General features: G+C 43.6%; 1 protein-coding gene across 1 annotated transcript in view; it reads right to left on the bottom strand.

Annotated features, from left to right (window-relative positions):
* Positions 1–475: 475 nt before the first annotated feature.
* Positions 476–12,337, bottom strand: part of ACSL5 (acyl-CoA synthetase long chain family member 5) — a 103,349-nt gene continuing 91,487 nt past the window's right edge. Inside the window, exons 18-21 of the mRNA XM_082268373.1 lie at positions 10,807–10,950; positions 5,097–5,198; positions 3,301–3,372; positions 476–847 (exon numbers count right to left, since the gene is read on the bottom strand). Of these exons, the coding sequence (XP_082124499.1) occupies positions 707–847; positions 3,301–3,372; positions 5,097–5,198; positions 10,807–10,950 (459 nt within the window). The 3' untranslated portion in view covers positions 476–706. The remainder of the gene's footprint in view (positions 848–3,300; positions 3,373–5,096; positions 5,199–10,806; positions 10,951–12,337) is intronic.

Genomic DNA, 12,337 nt, shown 5'->3' with positions numbered 1-12,337 from the left:
AATCAACCAAAACTGATGCAGTACTCATGTGCTTACAGGGGGCATACTGATAGGAGGAGACCAGAGTGACATAGAGATGAGCTCATCAGTCTGCTGCTGCTGCTTCTTCTTTTACTGTCCAACCACAGGCTGGGAGATGGGGCCCGTAAGTGTGAACTGCAGCATTGGGTCTTCTCTTCTACCAGACATGGCTGTGCTGTGTGGCAAGACCTATGTAAATCTCAGTAATGAAAGGACAAAAATACAAATACCTGACAGGTTCTACAGCTCCCTTATGTAGTTCAGCTGTGTAGATACACAGTCGTACATTTCATCAGTGCTGTGAGAGGTGACATGGTATGAAAAAATCTTACAATTAAAAATGTCCCAGCTGGATTGTATGGATAGGTTGTATTGTGTATCCAGCTGAAAGGATGCAGGGAGGTGTGTGATCATCCTTGGTTACAGAGAGACCTTTAATCCCTAAAAAAAAAAAAATTTAATGATTCCACATACTTAGCAGAATTACTGTACAGTGTATACATGGATACACATTTGTAAAGTCACTGGCAGGCTTTCATAGAATCCTGATGTCCCAATACTTGATGGAAGCTGAAAGAAAAACAATCCTAGCTATGACAAGACAGATCTGCCTCCCTGGGGCGCCTCCAGCATGGCGGTGGTTGCGCCAAGTACCAGTGCATGTATTGTGCCAGATCAGTTCCTTTTATTCCTGGATCTTGGAGTACATGTCATCGATCTGACTTCTGAAATGCTTTGCCACCTCCGCTCTCTTGGCCTTCAACGTCGGGGTCAGCAAACCGTTCTCAACGCTCATCATCTCTTGGTGCACATAAATATCCTTCACCTGAAAAAGCATAGCACAGGTCACATCTCTGTACAAACAAGTTTATTTTAGTGAAAGTCCCAGTTCTGCTGAGAAAACTATCCCATCTAAGTTATCGCTACATGTGGCACAGATTGCATCAATTTTTTTTTCTTAATTCTTTTTAAAGAGAACAACATACAAAACAGAGCCGTTGGGCATACCCTGGCTCGACAATACAAAATACAACAAAACAACAAGTCACAAGAACAAAAAAAAAAAAACATTCCCCAAACAAGGCTGCACCCAACAACCACAGAGGATCGTGCTTCACCATTGAAGGATTGTGCAAATTTTTATTGCAGATCCTTCCGTGCTTCTGTTCTCTAAATAATGAGTTAGGTCATACTAGTTCTACTGGCCAGAATCACTCAGCCCAACACTGAGACAATCATTGCTTGTACCATTGACACCTAGGTCAGAGAACTGTCACATGACCAAAGGAATGACATCACATCTCCCCTGGGGTCACCAACACTGCTGATTTCAGTACTGGTTACAGAGGAGGAAAGAAACTTTGAGGGAGTGAAAATATAGGTGGAAAGAGAGTGCCCATTCCAGAAACATTGAGGCTCAGGTGAGAAGCAACTTCCTATTTTCTTTTCCATGTGTTTGGATCATTGAAGTGAATCCACTTTTTTTGTGTGTAAACATTCACGTTCTTTTAGTAAATCTGCCTTGCTGTCACTTTGTCGGACATGGGGGATTATGGGAACTCTTCCTTGTAACTATAATGCTACATCGTTGCAAGGAAGACAAATTTAAATTTATTTTTTCTTAGATTTATTAATTCATGCAACCTTAAATGGGAAGGTCATTACAGCAAACTATTAAATGGCTTTTGTAGCAGTTCATTCTACCTATCCCTTCCTTCCTCCCTTCTTTTGCCCTTCTTTCTTCCCTTCCTTCTCATTTATTCCTTTCTGCCTTCTTTCCCTTCCTTTTCTGATTTCCTTCCTTGCCTCTTTCCCTCTCCCCCTCCTTTCTTTCCTTCCTTCTTCTCCCTCTTCTTCCTGATATCCCTTCCCTCCTTTCTTTCACCCTAGCGGTTTCTTCCTCATAGCAGTTCATTATATCTATCCCTTCTTTCTTTCTTTTCTTTTTTCTTTCTTTCTTTTCCTTCCCCCTCATTCCTTCCTTTCTTCATTTTCTGCCTCTCTTCCCTTTCTTCCAAACTCCCTTTTTCCCTTCCCTTCCATCATTGCCCCTTTTCCCTCCTTTCTTTGCTTCCTTCTCCCTAATTTCTCTTCTTTCTTCTATCCCCTCCCTCCTTTCTTTCTTAATAGCGGTTTCTTCCTTGTAGCAGCTCATTCTACATTTCTCTTTATTCCTTTTTAATCCTTATTTCCCTTCCATTCTTCCCTTCCTTCCTTTTTTCCCCTTTCTGCTGCTCTTTTCTTCCTTCCTTTTTCTTTCATTCCTTTTCTGCCCCTACTTTCCCTTCTTTCTTTCTTCCTCCCCACCCTCTTTTCTTTCGTCTTCACAGTTTTTTGCTTGTAGCAGTAATTTCTACCTCTCTCTCTCTCTCTTCCTTCCCTTTCCTCCCCGTCTTGCCACTCCTTCCCTTTCCTCCCTGTCTTGCCACTCCTTCCCTTTCCTTCCCTCCTTTTCTGTCTTGCCACTCCTTCCCTTTCCTCCCTGTCTTGCCACTCCTTCCCTTTCCTTCCTTCCTTTTCTGTCTTGCCACTCCTTCCCTTTCCTTCCTTCTTTTTCTGTCTTGCCACTCCTTCCCTTTCCTTCCTTCCTTTTCTGTCTTGCCACTCCTTCCCTTTCCTTCCTTCCTTTTCTGTCTTGCCACTCCTTCACTTTCCTTCCTTCCTTTTCTGTCTTGCCACTCCTTCCCTTTCCTTCCTTCCTTTTCTGTCTTGCCACTCCTTCCCTTTCCTTCCTTCATTTTCTGTCTTGCCACTCCTTCCCTTTCCTTCCTTCCTTTTCTGTCTTGCCACTCCTTCCCTTTCCTTCCTTCCTTCCCTGTCTTGCCACTCCTTCATTTTCCTTCCTTCCTTTTCTGTCTTGCCACTCCTTCCTTTTTCTTCCTTCCCTCCTCTTCTTCCTTCCTTCTATGCCTTCCCCTGAGACTGAAGCTGGCCATACACTAGTTGAATAGGGTTAAAAAAAATTATATATAAGAATGTTTTTCAGTGTCATTTGTGGAATTAAATCAACATTTGTTTTTGACCACAAAGAGGGGAAAACTCAAAGGAGCAAGATTGAATTCTTTTTCTTAAACTAATTTCTAACAATGAATGTGGGTTTAGGTCAGAAAAGCCCATTCACTCCAAAATAAAGTTAAAAGCAAACATTTTTTAAGTACTTTCAAATGACATTCGTCAAGCCACTGAATGTACCGCTGAGAATTTTCATACAGATGTTCATTCGAAAATCTATTAATGAATGATGACCAGCTTAACTGGAAACCCAAATGTATTTCATACCTGCTCAAAAGACTTCAGTCCGGCCTGTTTTCCTGTCTTCACCATGTCCTCCAGTATGGCTTTCTTCACAGTCTGATGAGGAGAAATATCATTATTATTATTAGTAAAAATTAGATTAAAAAGTGTTATTTTAGGGTTTGCTTACACTTGGGGTCAGAGCTTACACAATGCTAAGGATTCTCTCCCCAAACCCATGTGACAGCAATATGGTTTGGTGATTGTTCGCTGCATTGCAGTAGCTGGAATTGAGAATGACATGCTCCACTATACCTGAAAGTACCAGGATTTTCTTGGGGGCTCCGGGGTGGGAATGTCATGCAAAAGCGTGCATGAAAGGTACGGCGGGCTCCTTACAATAAGTGGAATTTAGCAAACCTGTTCTATTGCCTTGGGGGACAAAATCTATTTCTGTTCTGTTTAAAGTGCCCTCACAGTTTACAATTCAGGAATTCTACGTAATTAGGCCTATGATATTCTAATCAAAAAAGGAATCCTTTCCTATACCTTTGAAACATTTTTATTCGGGTTGAGATGAATAAGAAACAGAGAGTTTGGAAAAATGCCATTCTTTATAAAATGTACGGTGTATCGAATATGTAATATACCACATTTCATTTCTGAGAGTTTTCCACATCTCTAACTTTTTTTTTTTTTAATCTATTTTAAATGAAAAAATGTTTTTGATCAAAAAAGTGCTCTAAAGAATTTCTAGATCCAATTAGTTTGATCATTTTGTAAAAAAATGGATCTAAAATTTGGGGATTACAGACATTTCAGATCAGCTATTGAGGGGAAAATAATACGTTGCATGTTCCCACTTTTGGTTCCCTTTGTCCCCCTATTGTACCCATATTTGGTTCCCTTTGTCCCCCTATTGTACCCATATTTGATTCCCTTTGTCCCCCTATTGTACCCATATTTGATTCCCTTTGCCCCCTTTTCTCTATGTATATGATTCCCTTTCCCCCCCTATTGTACTCCTATTTGATTCCGTTTTTACCTCCATTGTACTCTTATTTGATTCCCTTTACCTCCCCCTCCATTGTCCCTGTATTTAATTCCACTTGTCCTCATATTTGATTCCCCTTTTTCCCTATTGTCTCCATATTTGATTCCCTTTGTCCCCCTATAGTACCCAGGTTTGATTCCCTTTGTTTTCCTGTTTTATTCCCCTTTTGCCCTATGTTTAAATCTTTTAACCCTTCTATTGTACCGGTATTTGATTCCTTTGCCTATTGTACCCATATTTGGTTTCTTTTGTCCCCCTTTTGTACCCATATTTGATTCCTTTTGTCCTTCTATTATCCCTCGGTTTGATTTCCTTGGTCCCCAGGTTTGATTCCTTTGTATCCTATTGTACCTGTATTTGATTCCTTTGTATCCTATTGTACCTGTATTTGATTCCTTTGTATCCTATTGTACATGTATTCGATTCTTCTGTATCCCATTGTACCTGTATTTGACTAATTTGTATCCCATTGTGCCCATATTGGATTCCTTTGTCCCCCTTCTGTACCCATATTCGATTGCCTTTGTCCCCTGAGTCATACCCGTATTTGATTGCCTTTGTCCCCTTAATTGTACCTGTATTTGACTTCCTTTGTGCCCCTATTTTCCCCATGTTTGATTCCCTTTGTCCTTCTCTTGTACCTATATTTGATTCCATTTGTCCCCATGTTTGATTCCCTTTGGACCTGTAATTGACCCCCCCCCCTCCCTTATTATTAAGAGCCTTTGGATCAGTATACAGATAATATACTGCTTATTCCTGAATTCTGGACTTCTGCAAAACTCACCGAGTTTTTACACAGCTCCTCAAAAGAACCACGAGCACCAAGCTTTGTCGCGAAGTCCGGCAAGACCTCAGGATCGGGAATCACAACCCCCACCAGACAGGACTTTTAAGAAAAACACACTTGATTAAAGACAAAATCTAACCAATGACAGCAACACACTTCTATTGACAGCATTCATTCAAAATAAATAGTACCGTATTTCATAAACGCATGTAGCATTACTTGTGAATTGCAGTAGTGCACCTTCCCATGTTGCAAAAATGTAAATGGGGCATTAAATAAAGATTGCACACATTTTCACAAATAACACCAAAATTACTGTAAACCTCAGGAGGGAAATATGAAAATACCATATCCCTCTATAGTGTGTATTTGTCTCCATTAAGAGCACTAAGTGTCATTTCTGTCTGCTATTTTGTCCTGAAACCAAAGGGAAAAAAGGTGACAGGGGAGGGACCTTCGGCTGATTGACAGCCTTGGCTCTGTTCCTGTGTGAAGGAAGTTTGGAGCTCACAAATTCTCCAGGAGCCCATAGCGGTTGCTCTTTGTCATAATACTTTAGTTCATGGCCTTAACCACTTGCCTACTGGGCATTTTCACCCCCTTCCTGCCCAGGCAAATTTTCAGCTTACAGTGCTGTCGCACTTTAAATGACAATTGTGCTGTCATGCAACACTGTACCCAAACAACATTCACACAAATAGAGCTTTATTTTGGTGGTATTTGATCACCACTGGGTTTTTTTTCCCCCAAACAAGAAAAACCAACAATTTTAAAGAAAAAAAGGTTTCTTAGTTTCTTTTTTAAAATTCACTGATGTGCACTGATGAGGCAGTGATGAGGAGGCACTGTTTATCAGGACACTGCTGATCAGTGGATTATAAGTGTAGATGTCCCCTTTTACACTTGCCAGCTACCGGTCTGTTTACATTGTGATCAGCTGTGTTTGGACACAGCTGATCATGTGTTAAAGGGCTGCTGTGAGTGGACACAGCTGATCATGTGTTAAAGGGCTGCTGTGATTGGTCCTTAAAGCCTTTGTTACCCCAACACTTCACATTCCTGATATGTGCCTGCTGTACCATATACTTGCATGAGAAAATATCCTGTTCTCTTTGTATTGCTTCCTTTACATGAAATCCCTGGTGTTTATGCTTGTCCCCTTGCTTTCCTAATAAAAACTGACCATACTAAGCAGGAGAGCACATCGTGATCAGTTCTTTAGCTATGCTGGGAACTCAGTGTGCTCTCCTCCAGTGATTAGACTTGTCTGTCATTCAGCTATAGCGTGGTCAGCAACTGGTTAAGCTTCATGTCCTGGAAGAGAAAGTCACGCTTTATGCCAACAATATGATCCTTTTTTTTTTTTTTTTTTTTTTTTTTTTTGCAAGACCCTGATTTGTCTTTACGAACAGCCTTACAGATACTAGAAGACTTTGCTAGTTTTTCAGGCCTAAAAATCCACTGGGATAAATCCCAGATACTCCCCCTGGACCCGATTCCCTGTAATCCATGACTCTACTCTCCCACTCCAATGGGTCACTCAATTCAAACATTTAGGGGTGCAGGTTACCAACAGCATGGCTGATTTTGTATTGTATTCCATTGCTGGCATTGGGGAAGGTGAAATTTGATTTGTGGAAGTAATTGCTTTGTTGCTGATCAGCAGAAATAATTTGATCAAGATGAAGTTGCTTCAGTATTTTTGTGTATCCTTAGAAACACACCAGCCTGGATATCTTTATTTAGGCAATTTGATACATTGGTCTCCTCTTTCTTTTGGAATAACAAACCTCCCAGACTCGACCTCACCACTCTGAGGCAACCAACGTCCCTTGGAGGTTTAGCCCTCCCCAACTTTTCCTATATTGTTTTGCCAGTCCAGCGGTACATGGTCATACTGGCTTGTACTGGACAAGGGTCTTTGTGGTGGCCACGGTGCTGGGTTCATATGAAGCCTTGCAATCTCTACTCTATCGGGGGTCATCAAGCTCCATATCCACTTATCCACACCATGAAAGCTACAACTAAGGCGTGGAACAAGGCTGGGGTGTTGCAGTCTTCTGTCTCTAATATTTGGTTCCCAAATCTTCCTTTGTGGAATAACCCTACCCTTTCACACTTCTTCCAGTCTTCGGAGCTGGTTGTCTTGGCAACTAGGGGTATTAAACGCTTGTGGGATATCGTTATTATTGGGGGCCTTCCTCCTTTCTCTGTCCTACAAACCAAATTCTCCTTGCCTAACTAGTATTTTTTCCGATGCACGCAACTGCACTGTACCCACATTTTCCAGTTTGGCCCGGCATCTATCTTGCTGCAAGAAACAAATCTTGAATCTGTGGTAAAGGCCCATTCCGTGTTGTACCAGGCCCCATGCCCTTCGCTTCCTCTAAGCTTCCGTAGATGTAGGGGAAAATGGATGATGGAGGTCCCAAATTTGGATGATAATTAGTGGGACGATGTTTAGGACTACCTCTTTCAATACCTAATTTCTGTGCAAGATAGGCTAATCCAATTTAAAATAATCACTTTTATCTTGTGGCTAATTGTTTTTAGAATTTCCCCCCAGTGAGCTCTTCTGGTTGCTGGCACTGCAGTAATCCACGAGCAGATTTTATCCACATTTTTTGGTCATGTCCGGTGATTGAGGCCTACTGGGTGCAAATCTTACAATTCATCACCTCGGTAACGACTATTTCTGTGCCTCTGGACGGGAAAGTCTGCCTCTTGGGATTGGTTGAGCCGCTAGCTCCCAGGAAGGTCACAAGGATTCCCCTCAGCACATTGCTGTTTTATGCTAGGAAAGCCATTAATCTTCTTTCGGAATTCAGCTGCTCCCCCCCCCCCCCCTCCTTGAATAAATGGAAATGTCTTGTGAACTCTGCACTTCCCTTGTATAGAGCTGCCTACAATAGGTGAGGATATCCAAATAAATTCAACAAAATCTGGTTTTAGCGGCTTGAACACCCTGACACTGCAGTGCTCATGATCCATAAGTTATACGGAAGCCTGGGCGGACTCCCTAGTTGCTTGAAGATCCCTCCTGTATTTCCACTTGACGAGTGGCATAGGTACACTTGGGTCCCCTCTTTTGAGATGGCCTTCCACATTTGTCTGCTTTGCACCCTCTGCTATTGTGGGAGTATGAAACAGGGTATTGTGTTTGTCTGACTGTGATATGCAGGCTTCTTACCTTCAGTTTAGGGATAGATCGATATGTTTTTTTCAGGGCCGATACTGATACCGATATTTTGGTCACAACGTATCGGTATCGGCTGATATGGGCCGATATTTTGTACATTTACAGCTTTGAAAAATAAAGACAATTTTTGACACAAATCTGGTACTGAACATGTTCATTTTTGTTTAATGCTTAATGGCTGGCTGTCTAGCACCCTGTGATGGGTGGCTGGCTGGTACGGGGGCCTGTGGCTGGCTGGTACAGTGCCTGTGGGTGACTGGCTGTCTGGCACCCTGTGGTGGGTGGGTGGCTGGCTGGCACAGGGCCTGTGGGTGGCTGGCTGGCAGGTACAGGGCCTGTGGGTGGCTGGCTGGGTGGTACAAGGCCTGTGGATGTGGGTGACTGGCTGGCACCGGGCTGCTGTGGGTGGGTGTATGGCTGTGATACACTCCCACAAGACTAGTCCCGACTCCAGACGAGGCTGTTCAAGGTGAGGGAGGCGGCCTAAGAAGGCAGAATGACGTCACAAAAACATCGGCAATATCGGCCAATTCCCGGGGCCCATACCGATATATCGGGGAAAGTGCATATCAGCCGACCTTGCCGATAATCGGTCTATCCCTACTTTAGTTCTGTTTCTGTAATCCTGATTTTTCACCTCTGATGTAGTAGTTGTTCCTGGCATAGAGAAACAAGTGGAGCTCTTTTTCAAGTTTTCTGTTTGTTGGCAGCTGTTTATTGGCCACTTGACCTCTGGAAGATTTACCCCATTCAAGACCAGGCCATATTTTGAGATACAGCACTGCGTCACTTTAACCACTAGTGGACCGCCCCATGTGAATATACAGCAACAGGGTGGCTGCTCTATGCCAGATCATGTACCTAGTACATGATCTGACACCTCTGGGTCTGGGGCGTTTGCTGCCGGCGACCCACTCCAGCTTTGATTGGACACAGCGGGAGCCAATCAGTGGGTCTGGCAGATGCGATGTCTGTCGGGACCTGCCGATCATTCAGGAGAAAGGTAGAAAGGCGGGCTGCCTATGTAAACAAGGCAGACCGCCGTTCTGTGAGAGGGGAATGTGCTTATCCTGTGTTCCTGCTAAGCAGCAACACGGATCTGTACATTCCCCCAGTCAAAGCACCTCCCCCACAGTTAGTAATCACTCCGAGGGAACACAGTTAACCCTTTGATCGCCCCTGATGTTAACCCCTTCCCTGCCAGTGTCATTAGTACAGTAACAGTGCATATCTTTTTAGCACTGATCACTGTATTGGTGTCACTGGTTCCCAATAGTATCAAAAGTGTCAGTTAGTGTCCGATTTTCCCCCCGCAATATTGCAGTCCCAAAATAGGTCACTAATCACTGCAATTACTAGTAAAGAAAAACATCCCATAGTTTTTACTGCTAAAACGTTTGCGCAAACCAATCAATATACACGTACAGGTGGTCCCTGGTTACAAACAAGATAGGGACTGTAGGTTTGTCTTAAGTTGAATTTGTTTGTAAGTTGGAACAGGTAAATTTTTTAAGTGTAGCCCCAGCCCAAAAAAATATAGCTGTATTGTAGACTTTAGGTGGGAGGGCAGGGATTGGTAATACTGCAGCTCAACACATGGCATGTGCACAGCCCTCTATACATGTATTGTAGACTGTAGGTGGGAGGGCAGGGGGTGGTAACAGTGTGGCTCAACACATGACATGTGAACAGCCCCCTTTAGCTGTATTGTAGACTTTAGGTGGGAGGGCAGGGATTGGTAATACTGCGGCTCAACACATGGCATGTGCACAGCCCCCAATAGATGTATTGTAGACTGTAGGTAGGAGGGCAGGGGGTGGTAACAGTGTGGCTAAACACATGGCATGTGCACAGCTGCCTATAGCTGTATTGTAGACTTTAGGTAGGAGGGCAGGGGGTGGTAACAGTGCAGCTCAACGCATGACATGTGTACAGCCCCCTATAGCTGTATTGTAGACTTTAGGTGGGAGGGCAGGGATTGGTAATACTGCGGCTCAACACATTGCATGTGCACAGCCCCCTATAGCTGTATTATAGACTTTAGGTGGGAGGGCAGGGGTATGTAATAGTGCGGCTCAATGCATGACATGTGAACAGCCCCCTATAGCTGTATTGAAGACTTTAGGTGGGAGGCCAGGGGGTGGTTATAGTGCTGCTGAACACATGGCACGTACACAGCCGCCTATAGCTGTATTGTAGACTTTAGGTGGGAGGGCAGGGGGTGGTAATACTGCTCCCCCCCACCCCATGCTGCGCATGTGAAAGAGGCCCTATGTTAGTCATTTATCATATATCACACAAGCCATGTGTCAGCCAACGTGTATCCTCCATGTTCCAGTAACGCGGCCGTCCTCTGGGGCTTATTCATAAGGGAGACGCTTCTAATTGTATATATCTTGCCCTAAGCTGTGGCTAATTAGATATCTCTTGGCCCCCTAGCTCCTCCCCCCACCTGTGTATCATTAGCAGGATTACCGTCCACATTTTGGCAGTATATGATGTCCTTACCCGCAGACTGTCACCGTGTACAAACACCTGAGCCACGGGCCCACTTCTCACATATACATTCTCAATCTTCTCCGGAGCGATGTACTCGCCCTGCGCCAGCTTAAAGATATTCTTCTTCCTGTCGATGATCTTCAGGGTCCCATTCTACAAGACAATAACATCTATGAGTCTAGAATGAAGTCCCCTCTAAGCAATGTGAAATGGCAACCTAAGATCACCTCATTGTCATTTATTAAAAAAAAAAGCTAAAATTGTTTTTTAGATTGTGAGCTCTTACGAGCAAGGCCCTCCTGAACCCGCTTGTGTTGAGTTGTTTTGTAACTGTACTGAGCAAAATGTCAACGCTATATTAAGCCCATATAATAATATCCACCTAACCACTTCTGGACCGGAAGATTTTCCCCCGTAATGACCAGGCCATTTTTTGTGATTCGGCAGTGCATTACTTTAACGGACAAGTGCGCGGTCGTGCGACGCTGAACCCAAATAAAATTGATGTCCTTTTTTTCCCACAAATATAGCTTTCTTTTGATGGCATTTGATCACCTGTGCGATATTTGTTTTTTTGCGCTATAAACAAAAAAAAAAAACAATTCTAAAAAAAAAATGAATAAATAAAATTAAAATATATATATATATATATATATATATATATTTTTTCTTTTTCTTTACTTTCTGCTAACTGTATGGGGGGCGGGGCTTGTGAAATGACCATAGAGACCTGTGATCCTATATAGAAGGATCACAGGCGCTCAGTGATCATTGCAGGGAGAAGAACTGTTAGCTGTGTTTACAACAGCTGACAGTTCTCTCTCAGCAGGGAACGATCGCGGGTGTCAGGCGGCAATCGGAGGTGCCTGCCCCGTGCATCAGAGTCCCCGCTGCCAAGTGGGGGCGGGAGCGCGGCGGCGCGCGTTTGCTCCCTAGCAGCAGGCGCACGACTGAAGTATACCTACAGCGGTTTGCGCAGGAGGGACAGCCTGCCGCTGTATAACTGCAGCGGGCGGTCCCTAAGTGGTTAAGGACCAGGCCTATTCTGACACTTTGCTTAAAAGTAAAAAATCTGGGATTATTTGCTAGACACAAGAATTTTGTCCGCCGACTGCAGAAGTGATGTCATGTAATGGTTAACTTTCCCTGTGTTTTCTATTTTCTGAGCATGCCCAGTCTTGCAAATCTGCGGTCTGTCGGCCGAATTGTGTACTGACAGGCGAACAATCGTCCGTTCTGGTGTCGGCATACAAATATTTTCATGTTTGCACGAAAGACTTTTGTCCGCGGATTGTGCGCAGACATCTGTCGGAGGCACCATACTAACACGCGTACAATCGGCAGATCCTTCGTCCACCGACGTTTGTATGCCGACGATCGGTACGTGTGTACGGGCCTTAATTTGGTTAGCACCAAATTAGAATGAAGGGGTATCTAAGCACACGTGAAATCAGCATTTGTCAGCAGCTGTTCTGTTTATTGATTATATATAGGGGATGTGAACTTCATTCGATCAGTTATTGGTGGTTGAACTGCCTCA

The sequence above is a fragment of the Pelophylax lessonae genome (genome assembly GCF_965119305.1).
Source record: "Pelophylax lessonae genome assembly, chromosome: 9".
NCBI lineage: Eukaryota > Metazoa > Chordata > Amphibia > Anura > Ranidae > Pelophylax > Pelophylax lessonae.
The sequence above is the reverse complement of the archived record's forward strand: the minus strand, read 5'-3'. Positions and strand labels throughout refer to the sequence as shown.